This window comes from Cherax quadricarinatus, chromosome 89 (genome assembly GCF_038502225.1).
Source record: "Cherax quadricarinatus isolate ZL_2023a chromosome 89, ASM3850222v1, whole genome shotgun sequence".
Lineage (NCBI taxonomy): Eukaryota > Metazoa > Arthropoda > Malacostraca > Decapoda > Parastacidae > Cherax > Cherax quadricarinatus.
The window spans coordinates 4,660,863-4,685,541 of record NC_091380.1 but is presented as its reverse complement, the minus strand read 5'-3'; the positions used below and the strand labels follow the sequence as shown (position 1 = coordinate 4,685,541).

At 39.6% G+C, this 24,679-nt stretch overlaps 1 protein-coding gene across 1 annotated transcript; it reads left to right on the top strand.

Annotated features, from left to right (window-relative positions):
* On the top strand, positions 1–10,936 carry deltaCOP (coatomer subunit delta). The gene is made up of 9 exons (XM_053788753.2): positions 1–119; positions 2,702–2,965; positions 3,414–3,626; positions 4,986–5,153; positions 5,805–5,986; positions 7,394–7,523; positions 8,330–8,513; positions 9,364–9,680; positions 10,485–10,936. The coding sequence occupies exons 1-9, from the start codon at positions 117–119 to the stop codon at positions 10,572–10,574; spliced, it is 1,551 nt and encodes a 516-aa protein (XP_053644728.1). The 5' UTR covers positions 1–116; the 3' UTR covers positions 10,575–10,936.
* The last annotated feature ends 13,743 nt before the right edge of the window (positions 10,937–24,679 follow it).

The following is a 24,679-nucleotide window of genomic DNA, read 5'->3' as shown; positions in this document are numbered from 1 at the left end:
CAAGAATCAGAGTGATCCATCACCCACGGCACAACAACGTCACCATCTCTTCAACTCTCTCTACAAATACCTCAATTAATTTCCTTAAATTAAGCTGAGGCCGCTGATCCATTGTTATGGTGAGATATCCTTGTCATAGCCACATTATCTTGGTGTTATAAGAGAGAAATAGTGAGAGATATGGTCACCTTGTGATGGGTCAACTTGTAGCCATCAACCCGATGCTTAAATTTATCTTGATTTAGCCCTTCAAGGGACGTTCCTTGATGCTGGTGAAGGGCTCTTGATCTAGGGAATTAGATCTGTGATCCAGTTGTCTGTATTGACCCTGAATACCTTCCATCACCCCCCTCCTACATGCGCTATATAATCCTACGGATTTAGCGCTCCCTATGATCATAATGTTTATTTAATTTAAATGCAGCTTATACCTTGTTTATTTTGTCATTGTGTGTGCTGGTTGTTTTGTTATGATGGATGTGTTAATAATGGTGATAGTAATTAAAATATTTTAGTTCCATTGGTGTCCTGCGGAAGGACACCAATGGAACTAAAATATTTTGACTTTATTTTGAGTTGTCATAGGTAATTTGCACATAAGTTACTGTGCAATAATCACGAACAAGTGATACAACCACAAGGGGAGTTGAATGATAGCTCTAGGTCTTTAATCCCCTCAAGGAAGGTTCCTTGATGTTGGTGAGGGGGGACTCTTGATTTAGGGAATTGGATCTGTGCTCCAGTTAGGCCCCGAGTTGTCATTAAGCCTGAATGCCTTCCAGGTCTTTAATCCCCCCCCTCTTGAGGCTGCTGTATAATCCTCCGGGTTTAGCGCTTCCCCCTTGATTATAATAATAATAATAATAATAATAGGTCTTTGATACAATCTTCACATCACGAACTTGCAATGTTGCAGAAATTAATAGGATGTTCAAGTAATTTCGTTTAAGGGAAAGATTTTTGCTCGAATACGCGGTAAAATCTTTACCCTGAACAAAATACTTTTTCTACTCATTTCTGCAACATTGCAAGTTCCTGATGTATTGATTTTATCAAAGACCTAGAGCTATCATTCAACTTCCCCTGTAGTTTTGCATATGTTAATATGTATGATAATTGTACTTGTGTATACCTGTACTAAAATAAACTTATTAACAAGGCCATTAGTAAGTTTATTTAGGTACAGGTACACATAAGTACAATTGTCATACATAATAATACGTATATGTGTAAATTACCCAAGATAACTCAAAAGCGTCTCAGAGCGACTTGTTTCCATTGGTGATGTAAATATAAGACTCATTAAAACACGACGGTCTGGAGTTTTAAGACTCTCTGATCGTGGGTTCTATCCCCACCCGGGGTATGGTTTGTTTGCAATTGTGTCATTATGATTTCATGAGCCATAAGAGTCCTTATTTTGATGGGATACAAAACTTGTTAAGTAGATCAGTAAGACACGGGCACATCACGTGGATGTATTTATAAGAACATAAGAATGTAGGAACACTGCAGGAGGCCTACTGGCCCATGCGAGGCAGGTCCTTATCAAAACAACTACTACCTAAAGCTTCCCTAGAAATAACTTGCAGTATTCAATTGAAACCTACTACACAGGTGAAATATTTTGTCAGTGAAGATATGCAAGTGTAGCAGATGTCTTGTTCAGAAGAAAGCTATTTGGATATAAATCCCCAAAAGTTTATTAGACCCCTGGCTGTCTTCAAGAGGGAGCTGGACAGACACCTTGTCTGACTTTTTTGGGTTATCCTAGGTTCTCTACACATATGCTGCTATATATGATAATCTGTGTAACTATCTGTGTATATCTGAATAAACTTACCTAAAGTCAGTACCTGGCCAGCCGCTCTGTGGTTTGTACATCAGTCTGCGGGTAGCCAGCAGTAACATCCTGGTTGATCAAACCCTGATCCACTGTGAGGCCTGGTTATGGACCGGGCCACAGGGGCATTGACCCTCGAAGCACCCTCCAGGTATACTCAAGATAACCAAGGTTAACCCATGGAAGACAGTCCCCGTGACTTGATGGAACCCACAGTGAGAGCAAAACATTGTCAATAAGGGATCACATGATATTGTATGTATGTCTTCCTCCACATAAATGTCTTTGAAATGTTGTTGATCCTAAGCAAAAATGTTGCATCAGTGTCCTTGTTTGAATTTACCATTCAGAAGGAAAGACTTGACCACCTCTTATGGCTGAGTTTTTGATTGCTAAAACTAACCAACTAACTTAGGCACCCCATTATCCCTCATATTGTTTCTGTATCTCTGAACATGATGTCAGATATCTTGGTCTTCTCTTTGATCATCGAATGTTCTGGAAGCCCCACATAACCTTAAAAAACTTCCTGAACTGACATTAAATTTTAACCTTTCTTGTAAGGTGCTAGTAGGCAAACCCTTTGTCACCTACATTTAGGCCTAATTTAATCAAAACTAGACTTTGGAGACCAATTACATCCCTTAGCCTCCCTGCTATTCTTTCTTAACCTGATTATATTTATTGTCAAGGATTATATTCGGGTCACTGAGCTTTTCAGTCGATCCTGCATACATAGGCAAATACCCCATTTTTACAAGATAGGTGCGATGGCAAAGTGAAAAATTAATATTTATGTATCGTCTTTTTATCACTGTAAATATTGTGCACAATGGTTTAAAATATGACTTGTCATAGGTATTGCTGGCTGCGGCGGTGTGCACCAAGAGCGGCAAGGCTCTGGTGTCACGCCAGTTCGTTGAGATGACAAAGTCTCGCATTGAGGGCCTCCTTGCAGCATTTCCAAAGTTAATGACTGGTGGGCGGCAGCACACCTTTGTGGAAACAGAGTCTGTCCGCTATGTCTATCAGCCTCTAGATAGACTCTACATGTTGCTCATCACAACTCGTGCCTCAAACATTCTGGAAGACTTGGAAACCCTACGGCTCTTTTCTCGTGTGGTGAGTTGAAATTTACAGGTTATGTTTTGTAGTTTGTCTAAATAGTTACCCAATCATCTGAAAACTAAGGTATTCTTCAAATTAAATTTTCATTTCAAATGCTGTATACCTAACTCCTTTTATGCTCTAACATTCATTAGATAATTTTTTTAAATACATGTAATGTATATGCATCTGATTTAATGTGGGCTATTATAAGTATAATTCAGAGGACTGAGAAGGGCCTATTGAAGTAGTTTGGTCCATTTAGAGAAGATGGACCAAAATAGGGTGGAAGGAAAGAGGGGTAGGGGTCATTATTGGATGGGTTGGAGGGAGGGGATAAAGGTTGTGAGTGTTCAGAGCTTGAACATCAACTAGGCATGTTAGATTGGAATGAGTGGATACCAGGTTTTTTGTTTCCTTGACATGCTGTTGTAGTCATTGAATTAACATGCTTTATTTTCAGATCCCAGAATATTGCCGCAATATGGAGGAGAGCGAGATTCTTGAAAATTCCTTCCATCTCATCTTTGCCTTTGACGAGATTGTGGCATTGGGTTACCGTGAGTCTGTTAACTTGGCTCAGATCCGAACATTTGTAGAAATGGATTCGCATGAAGAAAAAGTTTATAGAGCTGTTCGTGAGACTCAGGAGAGGGAGGCTCGAACCAAGATGAAGGTAAAAGAATTTACTTAAACTTACATTTGGTATATTCATTATATTTTATGTAATGCTTAGCAATTTGCAAACGGGCAAAATTATTTACAGACCTCTCTCAGTCCACAGCAGGATTCAAACCTGCACTCTCTGCATCAAATTCAACTCAAATACGTACTAACTGTAGTTTTAGTAGGAAGAGAGGGAGAATGAGGAGACAAACGGAAAGTTTGTATAGAGGTAAAACTGTAATTAGTTTCTTCTTGGTCACCCTGCCTTGGTAGGAAATACAGTGGACCCCCGGTATTCGATATTAATCTGTTCCTGAGAGCTCATCGAATACCGATAATATCGAAAACCGAATCAATTTTCCTCATAAGAAATAATGAAAATCAAATTAATCCGTGCAAGACACCCAAAAGTATGAAAAAAAAAAATTTTACTACATGAAATATTAAGTTTAATGCAATAGAATAATTACACTAACAATAAAATAATTGACACTTACCTTTAATGAAGATCTGGTGATGATTGATGGGATGGAAGGAGGGGTGAGGTGTTAGTGTTTAGAAGGGGAATCCCCTTCCATTAGGACTTGAGGTAGCAAGTCCTTTTCGAGGGTTATTTCCCTTCTTCTTTTAATGCCACTAGGACCAGCTTGAGAGTCACTGGACCTCTGTCGCACAACAAATCTGTCCATAGAGCCCTGTACCTCCCGTTCCTTTACGATTTGTCTAAAATGGGCCACAACATTGTCATTGTAATAGCTGTGTTAGGGTGATTTTCATCAATAAAGGTTTGCACTTCAACCCACTGTGCACACATTTCCTTAATTTTTGAAGTAGGCACAATGTATTCCACAAGTGGTATAGGCTTCTCAGGGTTAGCCCCAAACCTTTCAAAATCTTTCTTAATTTCCATACTAATTCTCACCCTTTTTACCACAGGGTTGGCACTAGAAGCTTTCTTGGGGCCCATGGTGACTTATTTTGCAGAAACAAGCACCAAACACAGTGATAATATGGATAATATGGAATGTACTGAATGTATCCTTAGATGCGCGCACACTGGCTGGCTTGTAAACACTGGCACACAAGGGGCAGTTCAGGCCACATGTGGACAGGTCTCATACGAATCATATCGAATACCGGGTTTTCAATCGAATACCGAGGAAAATTTTTTGCAATATAATGCATCGAATACCGGATTTATCGAATACTGATGCCATCGAATACCGGGGGTCCACTGTATGTCATGTCGTCAATTTGTTTTTGTGCATTTATTTTAGTGGGAATGGCATTTGATCTTTCAGAATACAGTACTGTATTTTAAAATAAGCCAGTAAGGTGACTTCTTACATAGATGTATTTTAACCATTAGGAGAAGGCCAAGGAGCTGCAACGAAAACGTTACGAAGAATTAAAGAGAGGTGGCAAGAGCCAAGGTTATTCAGGTGGCAACACTGGAGGTTTTGGCATGTCTGGAGGATTTGGAGGAGGCTCAGGAGGCTTCACAACTCCTACTGAAACCATTACAGCTAACACACAGGTATGTAAATTTCTCTAGGTTGGCAAACTTGCTCCAGATGATTTCCCATTTTTACTGTACTATTTTGGGTGAGGCTGTATAGTGTCTTATAATTTTAATATGCTGAATGGGTTTTAATTTTGAAATGCAGGCAATATGTGTTGCAGTACTGTTGCTGTTAATGAATTTTGTATATGGTTATGGGGATTAATAATTCATGTTTTTTTTTTGTTTTTGTTTTTTTTTAATTTAGGATAGTTGGGAAAGCAGAGTGATTTAAATTATCATATAATGGTCTAGGTCAAATACTTCATGCATAAAAATACCAGAATTGTACAAAAATTAAAATAGCACTTGCTAAAAATAATTCTGCTGATGAAGATAGCCAACTGGCATATATGAAAAGGGTAAGGAATATTAATAAGAAATCTTGAGATGGTGTGGGGGGAAGAATTCATTAAGTATATTCTTACACTCAGCATGAGATTGTGGTCAGTGAATGAAGAATAATTAATCCCTTTACCATGGCTGAACAATTTGCACCTCACCCACATTTAGTAGAGGGAAATTTAGATATTTCTCTCTGCCTTGGATCAATATAAGTCCAGATTTGGTAGTGTTGTATTTTTGGTAGTTGTATTTCATGTAAAAAATGGTTTTGTCATGCTGCAGGAGACAAGACCATCTAGTATAAAGCCAGCTGGACCCAACAGAGCCATGAAGCTAGGCAGCAAGGCCAAAGATGTAGACTCTTTTGTGGACCAACTTAAATCTGAAGGAGAGCAGGTTGTGTCTTCCTCAGAACCAGTCTCCAAGATGACACCTGTCAAAACACCCCAAGTAGATGTAGAAGCGTAAGTACCTAGTTCATCTATACTCTAGAGTAATTTATTATATTTTCCACACAGCTATTGTATTTGCATGCCTCTGGCAAAACAGTGATGGTGAAGGCATTTCTTTGTCAACTTGACTTGATAGGAGATGGCCAGCGTGTTAAAAAAAATCCACATGCTAAGTTAGAAACTACATGTATATATATGTTTGTGATTACCTGTAACTTGTTGAGCAACTGCCAGCTTGCTAGAGCTGCATTTCACATCCCATTAAAAATTAAAGGATAATTATATATTATATATTATAATCAAATTGGGGAGGAGGAGTATGGAAGAAGTGAATGTTTTCAGATACTTGGGAGTTGACGTGTCGGCGGATGGATTTATGAAGGATGAGGTTAATCATAGAATTGATGAGGGAAAAAAGGTGAGTGGTGCGTTGAGGTATATGTGGAGTCAAAAAACGTTATCTATGGAGGCAAAGAAGGGAATGTATGAAAGTATAGTAGTACCAACACTCTTATATGGGTGTGAAGCTTGGGTGGTAAATGCAGCAGCGAGGAGACGGTTGGAGGCAGTGGAGATGTCCTGTTTAAGGGCAATGTGTGGTGTAAATATTATGCAGAAAATTCGGAGTGTGGAAATTAGGAGAAGGTGTGGAGTTAATAAAAGTATTAGTCAGAGGGCAGAAGAGGGGTTGTTGAGGTGGTTTGGTCATTTAGAGAGAATGGATCAAAGTAGAATGACATGGAAAGCATATAAATCTATAGGGGAAGGAAGGCGGGGTAGGGGTCGTCCTCGAAAGGGTTGGAGAGAGGGGGTAAAGGAGGTTTTGTGGGTAAGGGGCTTGGACTTCCAGCAAGCGTGCGTGAGCGTGTTAGATAGGAGTGAATGGAGACGAATGGTACTTGGGACCTGACGATCTGTTGGAGTGTGAGCAGGGTAATATTTAGTGAAGGGATTCAGGGAAACCGGTTATTTTCATATAGTCGGACTTGAGTCCTGGAAATGGGAAGTACAATGCCTGCACTTTAAAGGAGGGGTTTGGGATATTGGCAGTTTGGAGGGATATGTTGTGTATCTTTATATGTGTATGCTTCTAGACTGTTGTATTCTGAGCACCTCTGCAAAAACAGTGATAATGTGCGAGTGTGGTGAAAGTGTTGAATGATGATGAAAGTATTTTCTTTTTGGGGATTTTCTTTCTTTTTTGGGTCACCCTGCCTCGGTGGGAGACGGCCGACTTGTTAAAAAAAAAAAAAAAAAAAAAAACTAAGATAAGATGTTAATATAATTTTATTGTTTATGAGTTCCATCGAGACCATATTTCCTTCATTGAAAGATATACTACTTTATTTGGGAAATGATCAACACCATATGAAGTAAAATCATTTACATGTTTTTAATTGGTGTGCATCCTTTCTACAGAATACATATAGTAATGTCAGAGGACCTAATTGTGCGAGCTGGAAGGGATGGAGGCTTACAAAACATGGAGGTTCAAGGTATACTCAAATTGCGTATTACAGACCCTGAACATGGCTTCATCAAGGTTCAGGTGAGACTGCTAAAGTTATATTTCATATGGAATTTTGTAAGAATTTATTTCATTTTTATTTTTAGATAAAGTTAGTTATTTGGTCTGAGGATAGCACAGTAGAAAGGCACTCCCAGGAAGTTTTATCTTGAAAAGTACTCTGAGGCATAGACAAGGATTTGTTGTTCACAGCTTGACAAAGAATCATGGATAGAAACTTCACCCAAAGAGCCACAAGGATGCTCAGAAACATTTCAGATGGAATGACCTGGACAGTGAAACAGTATAAGGCAACTTCATAATAAAGGGGTTGAAAAGTAGCTTAATGAAAACTGTGTTGATCTATTGAAAGTTAAGAGCTGGAATGTAAACTTAATAGCACACCCCACTCCATTTAATTTATTTATACAGCAACCCTCCAGGGATGTACTGTACTACCATCTTGTCATAAGAGTATGAAACAGAAACCTGTTAAATGTTTTGCACTTTGGCAGGAATATTGGTATTCTTATGAGCTTATATGATAGCAGGTAAATAATGCAAGCTTACACATTCAGTATACACAGCACTTTAATGTCCTTTTCTGTGTGTATCTTATTAGTTCTTATTCTTGTGAGTTTTTCCTTGACACCACTGTATGACCTATGTCGGCTAAGCGCTTCTTTTTTATATACGTACCTATACTAATAATGATTTCTTTCCATTTATGAGTCATAGTCTGAGACTTCCTGGAAGCCGTTAACTTTTATTACTGGAATGAGGTATATATAAGCAATTAAATTTTTGCAAGAAATAGCAGGTAATAATGTGGTAATTTTTCCTTATAGGTTGATAATACAGACACCAGACCAATTCAACTCCAGACCCATCCTAATGTGGACCGTGATCTGTGGCGCTCTTGTGGACAAATAGGTATGAAGATGTCTAATAAACCATTCCCACATAACACAGATGTGGGTGTACTTAAGTGGCGCTTCCAGACAGCAGACGACAGTCATGTTCCCCTTTCTAGTAAGTGAACATAAGTGACACTCATGGAATGTTAAGGTGGCTAATGTCATAGTAACCCAACTTTAAATTCATGAAGTTTTAAATATGTATTCTCTAAAAAAATGTTATTTTCATATAGTCGGACTTGAGTCCTGGAAATGGGAAGTACAATGCCTGCACTTTAAAGGAGGGGTTTGGGATATTGGCAGTTTGGAGGGATATGTTGTGTATCTTTATACGTATATGCTCCTAAACTGTTGTATTCTGAGCACCTCTGCAAAAGCAGTGATAATGTGTGAGTGTGGTGAAAGTGTTGAATGATGATGAAAGTATTTTCTTTTTGGGGATTTTCTTTCTTTTTTTGGGTCACCCTGCCTCGGTGGGAGACGGCCGACTTGTTGAAAAAAAAAAAAAAAAAAAAATGTCAGCTAGTGGCACCTGTAATGAACATACCCCAACTGTGGGATTTGATAATGACTGATTTTTTTGTTTTCCCTTAATTGTTCTGGTGCATAAAACATGTTTACCATTTTTTTTTACATACCAAGTAAATGATGTGCAGGGCCGAGTATATTTGATATGCTTGTTTTAATCTGAAATTGAATGGAGTCATATAAGTAGAAATATCAGTTTGCTTTGAAAGAAGTAATGATTAAACAATAGATGATTAAGATACGTGTCCTTTGGTTTTCTTATCAGCAACTGGTTAAATTACCCTTGAGCATTGCTGTTTCTCACAAAGGTAGGGTGACCCAAAGAAGGAAATAATGTGCCATCATTCTTTTATCAAAAGGCATTTTACTAGAAGTGCACAGGCATTTCAATAGATGTTATGGGTCTTTTGTTTTATAATTTTGTGTTTATCCCACAGTTAACTGTTGGCCACAGGAGAATGGTGCAGGAGGCTGTGATGTTAATATAGAATATAACTTAGAGAAGAGAGACATGGAACTTAACGAGGTGACCATCACCATACCTCTGGCCTCGGGTGCACCTCCACCAGTGATAAATGAGTGTGAGGGCGAGCATGAGTATGACCGCACCCACTGTGCTTTGGTATGGCGCATTCCAGTTATCGATAAGGCTTCTCCCACTGCATCTATGGACTTCACTGCACGTGGTGCTCCAGATAACTTCTTCCCAGTGCGTGTGTCTTTCCATTCACCTCGACCATACTGTGACCTCAAGGTTAGTCTTATCTTCATGTTAAACAATGTCATTTGCTCCTTTGTTACAATGAATGGGTAGCTCTAGAGGTAGAAAATGTGTACAGACTATATCAGTGAGGGGCAAAGCAATATTCAAGTATTTTACGAGAAAAGTCCTGCGAGTCATAACTTCCTACCCAACTGGTTTAATACTTTCACTTCTTTCTTTCTTTCAACACACCGGCCGTATCCCACCGAGGCAGGGTGGCCCAAAAGAAAAAACCAAAGTTTCTCCTTTCAAATTTAGTAATATATACAGGAGAAGGGGTTACTAGCCCCTTGCTCCCGGCATTTTAGTCGCCTCTTACAACACGCATGGCTTACGGAGGAAGAATTCTGTTCCACTTCCCCATGGAGATAAGAGGAAATAAACAAGAACAAGAACTAGAAAGAAAATCGAAGAAAACCCAGAGGGGTATGTATATATACGCTTGTACATGTATGTGTAGTGTGACCTGAGTGTAAGTAGAAGTAGCAAGACGTACCTGAAATTTTGCATGTTCATGAGACAGAAAAAAGGACACCAGCAATCCTACCATCATGTAAAACAATTACAGGCTTTCGTGTTACACTCACTTGGCAGGATGGTAGTACCTCCCTGGGCGGTTGCTGTTTACCAACCTACTACCTAGTAATACTTTCACTATTACTATAAAAGTATTATTTATTTTTAATCTTCATTTAGATACTTGTTCCATAATTGTTCTATAGCCCTTGTGGTTTAGGGCTTCTTTTTGATTATAATAATTGTTCCATAATTCCATTAATTAAACTTATTTTATAGGTTCTGGGCGTTGTGAGCACATCGGATGGAGCACCAGTGACGTTCTCTCACGAAACACAACTTAAAACCAACGTGTATGAGATTGACTAGAACTTAATGCAGCTTTTGTTACAATGCACAATTTTGAGGATTTACACTTTAACGATCTTAATTAGTTTTATTTGGTTACTTGTTAGTGCAGAATGTCTGTTGTCGGTGATCATCTTTTTCACTAGGTATCAGACAAATCTGAACATTGTGTTGGTTAGTTTATTAAATTTATAGTTGTCATTGATACATAAAATTTAATATTGCTTTCATTCCAATTCCTTATTTCTTTCATATAGACTTTACCTCCAAGTGTCAATCTTCATAGCTATCAGCTTTATAAACTTTTCCCGAGCAACTGCAATTATTTTCCACTTGCTAAATTTCCTTAGGACACTTGTTAAATTTAAGAATGAGATTTTTTTTTTTTTAAAGACATCTTTTCCATTTAGTTAGGGAACAATGTAGTCTGTGGCAAGGAATGGATGAGAATATGGGTGCAAAGAATGTGATGTATGAATTACATATAGTATCTTTATGTAGTCAATACTCTATGAACTTTACCATTGTAAATGTAATTACAGATTTTTTTTTGTTGGGGGGGGAGGAGGGGGGGCAGGGCAGGGAGATGAGCTTAAATTAGGACACTGGCTCAATATAGAGGCAACAAGAAGTGGTAATAAAAAGCTCAAATATTCATGCATGATTAAGAAGGGAATAGGCGAGGACAGTTAGAGCATGTGTCTCGCATCTAGCTGATAGATTTGAGCCTCCATCATTTAGTGGTGAATGACCCACCAGGGTTTAACGCTTCACATAGTGAACATTATATACTGTAGTCATGCGTGGGGGGAGACAGTTCATACCTGTTGTTTTGGGAGATGTCATGTGCTGTGCCATTTCCAAAAACTGTATCATTCATGGTTCAGTAAAATAATGGGAGGTTAACAAACATATTCAAAATTTGTTATGTAGTCTTTTGAGATATTTATGTATGCAACAATATAAAATGACATTGATGTATGAGCATTTTATTAGTGTTATTGCCAAACAATGTACAGTATAAAAAAAACCATACCACGGGCGGGGATAGAACCTGCGATCGTGTCATTACGATTTTGAGAGTCATGTTAGCAATGTACAGTATACATAGTAACTGAAATTTTTATTAACCATTGCCAGTTTACTAGGAAAACTAAAGAAATTATAAACCTTGAAAGTGATAGGTTATGTTGGCATACTATTGTTCTCATTATATATATTCTGCATTAAAGAGGTAAGAATTTTTCTTCATATATTATTTCAACCTAGTTAAATGAGTGGGATTTTGTGAAGCGGATTTATTGATTTAAGGATATACTTTGTTTTTTGTTATATTATCATGATAGGCAGGCAAATACTCTCAACCCAGCTGCTCTGCTTATTGTTGATAGCATGGTCATGGCTGATCCAGCTGGAATAGCAACTGCAATAGGACCATTAGTATTATAATCAAAACAAAGCACTAAACCTACAGGGGTCACACTACTACAGAGCAGAGGGTTTTGCTGAATCAAGGAGCAGCTCAGGTAGAGAAAATAGAGGTAGAAATATAAAGGGTCTGTGAGGAGTGTTAAAGGAAGTATCATCAAAGTTTGTGTAGTAAATCAGTTGCTGTCAATGAGGGGGTCCAACAGCAAGGAGGGAACATTAAAATGGTATAAAATACCGACAGGTTGTTAGGTAAGACACATATGCAACAGTTAGGTATCTTTATTATGAAACGTTTCGCCTACACAGTAGGCTTCTTCAGTCAAGTACTTGAAGACGATGTAATCAGTCCATCACCCTTAATTTTGAGGTGGTCAGTCCTTCAGTCTGGAGAAGAGCATTGTTCCATAGTATGAAACAATATTGTTTCATACTATGGAACAAGGCTCTTCTCCAGACTGAGGGACTGACCACCTCAAAACTTTAAGGGTGATGGACTGATTACATCGTCTTCAAGTATCTTCTGCTTCTATCAACTTTTCTGTACTTGACTGAAGAAGCCTACTGTGTAGGCGAAACGTTTCATAATAAAGATACCTAACTGTTGCATATGTGTCTTACCTCACAGCAAGGAGGGAAGATAAACTAAGGGCGTTAAAGCAGTGACGACGTTGGAGATAAATTCTGCATGCTCAATGATAGACTGGACAATCCAATAGAATATGGCCAACTGAAATTGGAACCTGACAATTCTCAGAGTGGAATAGTGTGCCTCTCCATGAGATACCCGTAAGCAGTGTGTGCCCGATGCGAAGACGGGAGAGCATAGTCTCACAACTTCAACATCGATGACAAGATGATGACCAGAAACCTAAACTTGGTTTGATAAAATGTAATTCGTTGCGTCATATCAGACCAACGTTGTTGCAAAGGTGGTCAGGGATTACAGCAAAAGTCTGTGAATGAAACACCAATATATAAAAGTGGGAGGTCATATACTGCTGAATAGGACCAATATTTTCTTCTACCTTTGTGTAAATCAACCTGGGAGTCTTCCTTTGATTTTTACATATTGTGTGACCATACAACATTACATTCACTCCTGAATATACAGTACTATTGTCAGTTAAATCTAGTTCAGCTGGGCCTGTTATACATGGCCCCATGTTTCAACATTATGCCCTTCAGTTGGTGAGGAGCTCTTGATCTAGGGAACTGGATCTGAGCTCCAGTTCCCTGTATTAAGCCTGAATACCTTCCATCCCTCCCACAGGCACTGTATATTCCTGTGGGTTTAGCACTTTCCCCTTGATTATAACAATAATAATAATTGTTATAATCAGAAAGAAGTGCTAAACCACAAGGGTTAATAATAATAATAATATACCCTTCAGTACTAGACCTTAAGTGCTCTTCACTCAAATTTTGCCTGCTGGAATTTTTCCCCTGCAGTGGAAATCTGTTTTGCTCCTGTTCGTTAACCTTACATGTTGAGCCACGATCCCTCTCACTAGACTCTTATTACTTTAGCTCTATTTGCGAATTATAATGAACTTATAGCTAACACGAGATGAACAGCGCTTTGTTCTCGACATCAAGGGATGGATACAAAGGCAATTGCTACTATGATCTGTTTACTCCTGTTTGATTTGTATTTGTGATGTCTTTTCTTAAGGTCAGTTTTTAAGGTCAGTTTGTGGTGACAGCATTTTTCAACCTGGGAAAACCATATTGTTAACCAGTGTCTTATCACATCTTGGCCAGGTCCATTCTAACAAACTGCAGGGTCTAATTGCACTTTTCTCAAGGCCTTTATGGCAGTTGGACAATTTTGTATCCAAATCAACACATCTGTTTAGGCCAAAGGTGTTGCACATTATTATTATAATCAAGGGGAAGCGCTAAACCCGTAGGATTATACAGCGCCTGGGAGGGATGTGGAAGGCATTCAGGCTTAATTCGGGGAACTGGAGCACAGATCCAATTCCCTAAATCAAGAGCCCCTCACCAACATCAAGGAACCTTCCCTGAGGGGAAGGTGTTGCACAACAGCATAGTCTTACCCTCGATTCTACCAACCGCTAATGTCAAGCCTCGGTACTACCCAAGGGAATTTTTTCTCCTGTTAATGCTTTTGCCATTGTGTGTGTTGACCTGAACATTTCAGCAGGTGTCCATTATCTGAAGAGTACAGACAACAGCATATCCAGCTGGGCTGTATACACAGCATAACTATAGTCAAGGGGGAGCGCTAAACCCGTAGGATTATACAGCGCCTGTGAGGAGGGGGATGGAAGGTATTCAGACTCAATTCAGGGAACTGAAGCACAGATCTAATTCCCTAGATCAAGAGCCCCTTCACCAGCATCAAGGAACCTTCCTTGAGGGGTATATACTGCATAACTTCAAACCCTCGTTATGTAAAACAAACTTGGGTACACTTACTTGGTGGCCTATTACAGTGGACCCCCGCATACCGATTTTAATCCGTGCAAGAGGGGTCATTGTTATGCGAAATAATCGGTATGCGAATGAATTTTCCCCATAAGAAATAATGGAAATCAAATTAATCCGTGCAAGAGACCCAAAAGTATGAAAAAAAATTTTTTTTTACCACATGAAATGTTAATTTTAATACACACAAACTGAAAAAGGCATGCACACTTACATGACACTTACTTTTATTGAAGATCTGGTGATGATTGATGGGATGGGAGGAGGGGAGAGAGAGTGTTAGTGTTTAGAAGGAGAATCCCCTTCCATTAAGACTTGAGGTGTCAAGTCCTTTTCTGGGGTTACTTCCCTTCTTCTTTTAATGCCACTAGGACCAGCTTCAGAGTCACTGGACTTCTTTCGCACAGCATATCTGTCCATAGTGGCCTGTACCTCTCGTTCCTTTATGACTTCCCTAAAGTGTTTCACAACATTGTCAGTGTAATAATCACCAGCACGGCTTGCAATAGCTGTGTGAGGGTGATACTCATCCATAAAGGTTTGCACTTTCAGCCACATTGCACAGATTTCCTTAATCTTTGTAGTAGGCAACTTCTTCAATTTCTCTCTCCCCTCCTCTGAACCAGTTTTCTCAGGTCTGGCCTCTTGCTCTTGAAGTTGATCTATCAGCTCATCAGTGGTTAGTTCTTCATTGTCCTCCTCCACCAACTCTTCCACATCCTCCCCACTAACCTCCAACCCCAAGGACTTTCCCAATGCCACAATGGATTCCTCAACTGGCATAATCCTCTCAGGGTTAGCCTCAAACCCTTCAAAATCCCTTTTGTCTACACATTCTGGCCACAGTTTCTTCCAAGCAGAGTTCAAGGTCTTCTTAGTCACTCCCTCCCAAGCCTTACCTATAAGGTTTACACAATTGAGGATATTAAAGTGCTCTCTCCAAAACTCTCTTAGAGTCAAGTGAGTTTCTGAGGTCACTACAAAGCACCTTTCAAACAGAGCTTTTGTGTACAGTTTCTTGAAGTTTGCAATAACCTGCTGGTCCATGGGCTGCAGGAGAGGAGTGGTATTAGGAGGCAAAAACTTCACCTTAATGAATTTCATGTCCCCATAAAGTCGCTCTGCCACGTATGTAGGATGACCAGGGGCATTGTCTAACACCAGGAGGCACTTAAGTTCTAATTTCTTTTCAGTTAGGTAATCTTTCACATTGGGGGCAAATGCATGGTGTAACCAGTCATAGAAAAAGTCCCTAGTGACCCATGCCTTACTGTTTGCCCTCCACAGCACACACAAATTCTCCTTGAGGACATTCTTTTGCCTGAACGGTCTGGGAGTTTCAGAGTGATACACTAATAAAGGCTTAACTTTGCAATCACCAGTAGCATTGGAACACATCAACAAAGTAAGCCTGTCTTTCATAGGCTTATGTCCTGGGAGTGCCTTTTCCTCCTGAGTAATGTAGGTCCTGCTTGGCATTTTCTTCTAAAACAGGCCTGTTTCATCACAATTAAACACTTGTTCAGGTTTCAGTCCTAAAGTCTCTATGTACTTCTTGAATTCCTGCACATATTTTTCAGCCGCTTTGTGGTCCGAACTGGCAGCCTCACCATGCCCTATCACACTATGTATGCCACTACGCTTCTTAAATCTCTCAAACCAACCTTTGCTGGCCTTAAATTCACTCACATCAGCACTAGTTGCAGGCATTTTTTTAATTAAATCCTCATGCAACTTCCTAGCCTTTTCGCTTATGATCGCTTGAGAGACGCTATCTCCTGCTAGCTGTTTTTCATTTATCCACACCAATAAGAGTCTCTCAACATCTTCCATCACTTGCGATCTTTGTTTCGAAAACACAGTTAAACCTTTGGCAAGAACAGCTTCCTTGATTGCCTTTCTGGTGCCCACAATAGTAGCGATGGTTGATTGGGGTTTCTTGTACAACCTGACCAGGTCGGCGATACGCACTCCACTTTCATACTTATCAATGATCTCTTTCTTCATTTCTATTGGAATTCTCACCCTTATTGGTGTAGGCTTGGCACTAGAAGCTTTCTTGGGGCCCATGGTCACTTATTTTCCAGAAACAGCACCGAAAACACTGTAATAATACGAAATATTCCGATTGTATGCTTGGATGTTACCGCGGAGGCTGGCTGGTAAACAATGGCACGGGCGGCACATGTGAGGCTGGCTGAGGGCGCACATTGGACGCGTCTCGGACGAAAATCGGTGAGCGGGTTTTTAAGCGGTATGCGAGGCAAAATTTTTGCGATTAAAGCAAGCGGTATGCGGATTAATCGTTACGTGGTGCCATCGGTATGTGGGGGTCCACTGTATTCTGTTATATAATGTCCATGTATGGTTTCTGCTCCTAAGAAAGCCTTACCACTGACACAGTATTTATGATATTTAAACAACAGACTTATTGCCCCAATTCTGACTTCCCATAGCAATGCATGACCCATGGATTTTGTGCTTCCTGAGAATATTATAATAATTTTACTTTTTATTACATCATTATTACAGTCAAAACTAAGCACTAAACCCACAAAGGTCATACAATGCTGTATACTTTGTACAGTTCTCCCTGTCTTATGACAGTTTGTGATCCACACTATATTTGTGTCAATATAGTGGACCCTTGCTAATGAAGGCATCGTCTAACGATAAATTCGCCCAACGAAGCGTTTGAGCATAAAAATTTTGGCCTGGCCAACAATGAAAAACTCAACCAACGTGATTCGTCCTGAATCTGTCCGTCCAGCCTAAGCGCCTCAGCTGCCCTGCCGTCGTTTACAAGCCAGGGTGGCCAGTTCCATGCATATATTAGATATTTTGTATTATTCCATTGTTTTTAGTGCTTGTAACTGCTAAATAAGCCAGCATGGGCCCAAAGAAAGCTTCTAGTGCCAACCCTGTGGTAAAAAGGGTGAGAAATACTATACCACGGTCAGCTGCTACTGCACCACTGTCAGCTGTACTACTCGAAGATGTGGAGAGACTGTTGTTGGTGTGGCTTAACGAGAAGCAATTAACCCCAGATGGTTAGCCACCCTGGATAATCCAAGAAAGTCAGTGAGTCATCGAGGACTGTCCACATATTTCCATTGGAGTCCTTAATCTCGTCCCCCAGGATGCGACCCACACTGGTTGACTAACACCCAGGTGAACAGGAAAAAATGCCTGGAACTAGTGCTCATATTGGTGAATTTAAGTCCAGCAAAGGTTGGTTTGAGAGTTTTAAGAATCGTAGTGGCATACAAAGTGTGATAAAGCATGATGAAGCTGAAACATTCCAACCCCAACAAGTGTACAATTGTGAGGAAACAGGCCTGTTTTGGAAGAAAATGCCAAACAGGACCTACATTACTCAGGAGGTAAAGGCACTCCCAGGACACAAGTCTATGAAAGACAGGTTAACTTTCTTGTTTTGTTGTAATGTTAGTGAGGATTGCAAAGTGAAGCCTTTACTCATGTATCACTGAAAATTCCAGTGTTCAAGAAGAACAGTGTCTCATCACTCATCAATATTCTTCAATAAAGGTAAGTGTCATTTTAACATTTATTTATATAGTTATTGTGCATGTCTCATTGTTTTCTTTGTAGGGAAATGTATATTTCATGAAAAAAAAATTATTTTTTTTAATACTTTTGGCTGTCTGGAATGGATTAATTGAATTTCCATTACACATATTTCTTGTGATCCTTTATTGACAACGTTTCACCCACACAGTGGGCTTTTTCAAGTCACACACGGATCTCACATATTTCTTATGGGGAAAATTAATTCGTCTAACGATGAGCTCTCTGGAACGGATTAATATAGTTAGCTGAGGGTCCACTGTATAATAATGCATTCATGTTAGGTAAAAGGACAAGTGCAACTAATGCAACATTTTATTGTGGCAACAATAAAATAGTATTGCATTAGTTGGACATATCCTTTCACCTAACCCATTGTCAGTAATTCTACCAACATTATTACAAAGTATTTATGGTTTTAGAAAAGGCATATGACAGGGTGGACAGGGAAGCAATGTGGCAGATATATGTAATAACTGGTAGGTTATGAAAAGCAGTCAAGAGTTTTTCAGTGGATAGTGAGGCTCGGGTTATGGCATGTAGACCCCTCAAGGAAGGTTCCTTGATGCTGGTGAGGGGCTCTTGATCTAGGGAACTGGATCTGTGCTCCAGTTCCCTGAGTTAAACCTGAATACCTTCCATCCCTCCCCCAAGCACTGTATAATCCTATGGGTTTAGTGCTTCCCCCTTGATTATAATAATATTAATATGGCATGTAGAGATGTGGGGATTATTACCCAGTAAAAGTAGGCTTTAGACTGTGTCATGTCAACATATTTATAGATGGGGTTGTAGTATCTCTTACAAGTAAGTCATATCTCTCAAACCACTTGCTTTCACAAATTCTAGTCCAACATTCTCGTATATGGAATGATGAAATCATTTTTAAGAATCCATCCCTTGAATGAATTCTTAATTTTCCATCTAATGCAGGTTTAATATACGCCATAATCATTCTATTTCACTTCATTATTTTTATTTAACCATTGTGACCTCTTTTCAGCTGTCTGGGAGAGCCCTTCACTTTCAGTCCAGGACAGAGGACTGAGCCTTCACTATTCCTTTCCCAGTATAGCCCATTAGTTTAGCATTTTGCAAAATAAGGGCCCTTCTTTTGTGTCTGAATTATAACTGGGCCATGCTTTACAGTGTTTTGCTAATGCAGCGGTTTTCAACTATACCCAATGTTCATTTATTCAGACTTCCTCATTTACACCCATTCTTTATTTATTCAGACTTCCTCATTTACACCCATTCTTTATTTATTCAGACTTCCTCATTTACACCCATTCTTTATTTATTCAGACTTTCTACAATAAATATATTCACCACTCACTGTAAGCTAAGTAATGTGTGTACTGTGTATGCATTTTTTAGGCCTAACTCTACTGCTCACTTAATATATGGTAGTGGAAACATATTATCAGGCTTTTATATGCATTTGAAAGTATTATTATTATTATAATCAAGGGGGAAGCACTAAACCCGGAGGATTATACAGCGCCTGGGGGGGGGATGTGGAAGGCATTCAGGCTTAATTCGGGGAACTGGAGCACAGATCCAATTCCCTAAATCAAGAGCCCCTCACCAACATCAAGGAACCTTCCTTGAGGGGCATTTGAAAGTAAAAAAATGAGTATGTTTCACTTTACAGCAGTTTTGCTGTCCATCAGTAGCCTGGAACTTAATCTGTATAAGCGGGGCCCTCCTGTATTTCTTTTTGTATGTTGACTGTACAGTGGACCCCCGCATAACGATCACCTCCGAATGTGACCAATTATGTAAGTGTATTTATGTAAGTGCGTTTGTACGTGTATGTTTGGGGGTCTGAAATGGACTAATCTACTTCACAATATTCCTTATGGGAACAAATTCGGTCAGTACTGGCACCTGAACATACTTCTGGAGTGAAAAAATATCGTTAACCGGGGGTCCACTGTATTGTGGCTTCTATGTTCTTTGTTCTCTACATACATATTGTAATGAGCATTTGCAATGGGAGGTGTGTCTTGTATACCCACCACTGTCTTTATGCTGGTGAGGGGCTTTTTATCCAAGAAATTGTACCTGTCCTTTTCCTTGGATGGAATCCTGTAGATATAGCACTCCTCCATGATTGTAATAATAATACTCTTGATATGATCCCCATTCCTGGGGATTGAATTATTGTGTCAGTGGTTTGTAGTCTTGGTGGCCCTCAGGAAGACAGTGCCTCTGGTGTAACCATGTATCATAAAATTAATAGAATATATTGATCAGTAAAATATTCACACACGCTGACCCAAGACTGGGATCTGGGAGTACAAAAGCTCTTGGAACTTTTTTTCCACCCACTGATATATTTTTCTTTCCACAGACTTGACACTCATACAACTTTCCCTCAATATGATAATTCTCTTAATAGACATACCCCTTTGAACGTTCACTCCCTCCACCATCATTTTCATTTAAACATCAAATCTATCATTATATGTTATTATTAATTCTCATCGACTTGCTCTTTTTTTCTGTATTCTCTTTCAAATAGTTTTAACGTGGCATTCCGTTCTCTTTTATCAACCATCATACTGTTTTTCTCCTCTGAATCTCCCAATAAGAGCATCATTTACAATCAGTAATTTTGAAGCAACTGGAATCACATTTGTTATTCCTCAGGGCTACATCTCTCAGATGCACTGGCATTCACTATACAGTCATCTGTAACACAAGCAAGATGTGATGCATTTACATTTAAGACTCCTGCCGGATGGAAAATAATCCTCATCATTTGTACAACCCCTAACATGTGATTCCCTTCTCATAAAAAAACACTAGCTGCTCTTAGGTTGGTCCACACCTCTAACATATACTGTTAATCACTTGCAGTGTATTTGGAAGAGCTGTTTGGAACTGGTATTTATGGGAGTGTAGCTTCCATGTTGTAACTGAAGATGTGTTCCCAAACCATAGTATTCCATGTTTTTAACAATGAAATTAAAAACCAGTATATGGTAACTCAAATGAGTTACACCCTCTTCTTTTTCTTCCCACCCCACTCCCTTTCCATAACCTACCTCCCTGTGTCTGGGGCTGTTATGCATATTCTCATTTGTCAGTTTTCCAAACCATTTAGTATATAATAATTCTCATTCTTCTCAATATAATGTAATGAACCCTCTGAAATGTAACATCCCCACCTTCAGTTCTGAATGTAGCATTATACTTCCCACTGTCAGAGCTTCCACTTTGTATCAGATCCAACATCCTTTAATCCCACAACTCTCCAACCCCCTAGCACTCAATTTTTTTTATAAGCCCATCTGTAAGTATGCTTTCAGAAACATGCCAGCTATTCCATACACTTCCAATATTTGCCATAACGTTCCTCTATCCACATACCTTTTCCAAATTCATAAACACAATAAAAGACCTCTTTATCAATATCTACTTAATGCTCACTTGTATCTTTGAATGTAAATGCCTGGACTATACATTGCCTACCCTTCCTCATTCTCCCTGCTCCTCTGTAATCCTACTCAATCTTACCCTTAACTCTTTTAATAATCAATTCTACCATACACAACAGACTTGTGCCCCTATAATTCTTACATTCCCTTGTGCCTCCCTTTTCCTTGTACATGGCAACTGTTCACACTTTCTGCCAATCTCTTGGTACCTTCCTTTCTTACATGCACATATTGAACAAATATACCGACCACTCCACTATATTGCCACCTGTTTAATTATCTCTGGCTTAATTCCATCCATCTATTCCAGCCACTTTTCTCTCTTTAATTCTACCATTCCCATCTACCTCGGCTGCTCCTCACTCTGCAACTAGCAGTACCATCACCTCCCAAACAACTTTTTTTTTTTTTTTTTTTTTAACTGCTAAGTCCATTTACTTTCCAGGTTAATTCACTTCATTACTTTAAAACTGTTTCTCAGCAAAATTGGCTATAAACTCAAAAATTTCTCACTTTTTGCACTCCATCACTATTCTTCTAATCCTTTCATTGCCTGTGCTGTAGTACTACGGGTTTGAGATCACTGTCAGTGCTGTAATACTACACCAAGAACTCAGTTTACTCAGATAAGCTGCGAGCAGTAAATCTGGTCCTAGATGTAAGAGAATGGGTCTATGGGGTAAGTGTGCACCACAAAGAAAATCCTGCAGCTCATAGTGCAGGAGAAAACACTGCGACTAGTTTTGGTTTAAAACTACGACTGCAGTATATTTTCGTATGGTTTTTACGGTTATATTCTTGGTCTCATTTGACAGAATAGAAGATATAGAAATAGATGATTTTGATTGGTTTCAGGACTGAAAATGGCTTGAAATTGAGCTCTAAGTAGCAGAAATGTTTGATTCTTGACGATATTCAAAAGTCAATAATTGTAGATGTATGGTTCAGAGAACCGACTCGTCGATAAATTAGACACACGTGCAACTCTTGGGTATCTTTACTGAGGAAACGTTTGGCGAAACATTTCCTCAATAAGATACCCAAGTTGCACATGTGTCTAATTTATCAGTCAATAATTGACGTCACTCATGCAATACACATCCAATTGGTGGGTCTAATATGCATTTATGAATGCGCTGATATTATTTATACAATTATTACAATACAGTGGACCCCCGCATACCGATGGCATCACATAACGATTAATCCGCATACAGCTTGCTTTAATCGCAAAAATTTTGCCTCGCATACCGCTTAAAAACCCGCTCACCGATTTTCGTCCGAGACGCGTTCAATGTGCGCCCTCAGCCAGCCTCACATGTGCCGCCGGTGGCATTGTTTACCAGCCAGCCTCCGTGGTAACATCCAAGCATACATTCGGAATATTTCGTATTATTACAGTGTTTTCGGTGCTTTTTCTGGAAAATAAGTGACCATGGGCCCCAAGAAAGCTTCTAGTGCCAACCCTACAGCAATAAGGGTGAGAATTCCAATAGAGATGAAGAAAGAGATCATTGATAAGTATGAAAGTGGAGTGCGTATCGCCGACCTGGTCAGGTTGTACAAGAAACCCCAATCAACCATCGCTACTATTGTGGGCACCAGAAAGGCAATCAAGGAAGCTGTTCTTGCCAAAGGTTTAACTGTGTTTTCGAAACAAAGATCGCAAGTGATGGAAGATGTTGAGAGACTCTTATTGGTGTGGATAAATGAAAAACAGCTAGCAGGAGATAGCGTCTCTCAAGCGATCATAAGCGAAAAGGCTAGGAAGTTGCATGAGGATTTAATTAAAAAAATGCCTGCAACTAGTGCTGATGTGAGTGAATTTAAGGCCAGCAAAGGTTGGTTTGAGAGATTTAAGAAGCGTAGTGGCATACATAGTGTGATAAGGCATGGTGAGGCTGCCAGTTCGGACCACAAAGCGGCTGAAAAATATGTGCATGAATTCAAGGAGTACATAGAGACTGAAGGACTGAAACCTGAACAAGTGTTTAATTGTGATGAAACAGGCCTGTTTTGGAAGAAAATGCCAAGCAGGACCTACATTACTCAGGAGGAAAAGGCACTCCCAGGACATAAGCCTATGAAAGACAGGCTTACTTTGTTGATGTGTTCCAATGCTACTGGTGATTGCAAAGTTAAGCCTTTATTAGTGTATCACTCTGAAACTCCCAGAGCGTTCAGGCAAAAGAATGTCCTCAAGGAGAATTTGTGTGTGCTGTGGAGGGCAAACAGTAAGGCATGGGTCACTAGGGACTTTTTCTATGACTGGTTACACCATGCATTTGCCCCCAATGTGAAAGATTACCTAACTGAAAAGAAATTAGAACTTAAGTGCCTCCTGGTGTTAGACAATGCCCCTGGTCATCCTACAGACGTGGCAGAGCGACTTTATGGGGACATGAAATTCATTAACATCAAATTTTTGCCTCCTAATACCACTCCTCTCCTGCAGCCCATGGACCAGCAGGTTATTGCAAACTTCAAAAAACTGTACACAAAAGCTCTGTTTGAAAGGTGCTTTGTAGTGACCTCAGAAACTCAACTGACTCTAAGAGAGTTTTGGAGAGAGCACTTTAATATCCTCAATTGTGTTAACCTTATAGGTAAGGCTTGGGAGGGAGTGACTAAGAAGACCTTGAACTCTGCTTGGAAGAAACTGTGGCCAGAATGTGTAGACAAAAGGGATTTTGAAGGGTTTGAGGCTAACCCTGAGAGGATTATGCCAGTTGAGGAATCCATTGTGGCATTGGGAAAGTCCTTGGGGTTGGAGGTTAGTGGGGAGGATGTGGAAGAGTTGGTGGAGGAGGACAATGAAGAACTAACCACTGATGAGCTGATAGATCAACTTCAACAGCAAGAGGCCAGACCTGAGGAAACTGGTTCAGAGGAGGGGAGAGAGAAATTGAAGAAGTTGCCTACTACAAAGATTAAGGAAATGTGTGCAAAGTGGCTTGAAGTGCAAACCTTTTTTGATGAAAATCACCCTCACACAGCTATTGCAAGCCATGTTGGCAACCTGTACACTGACAATGTTGTGAAACACTCTAGGGAAGTCATAAAGGAACGAGAGGTACAGGCCACTATGGACAAATATGTTGTGCGAAAGAAGTCCAGTGACTCTGAAGCTGGTCCTAGTGGCATTAAAAGAAGAAGGGAAGTAACCCCAGAAAAGGACTCGACATCTCAAGTCTTAATGGAAGGGGATTC

Coding starts and splice junctions, on each gene's coding strand:
- deltaCOP (XM_053788753.2), top strand. Junction 3,627..4,985: donor AGGCTCGAACCAAGATGAAG/GTAAAAGAATTT, acceptor TTTAACCATTAG/GAGAAGGCCAAGGAGCTGCA. Junction 7,524..8,329: donor ATGGCTTCATCAAGGTTCAG/GTGAGACTGCTA, acceptor TTTTCCTTATAG/GTTGATAATACAGACACCAG.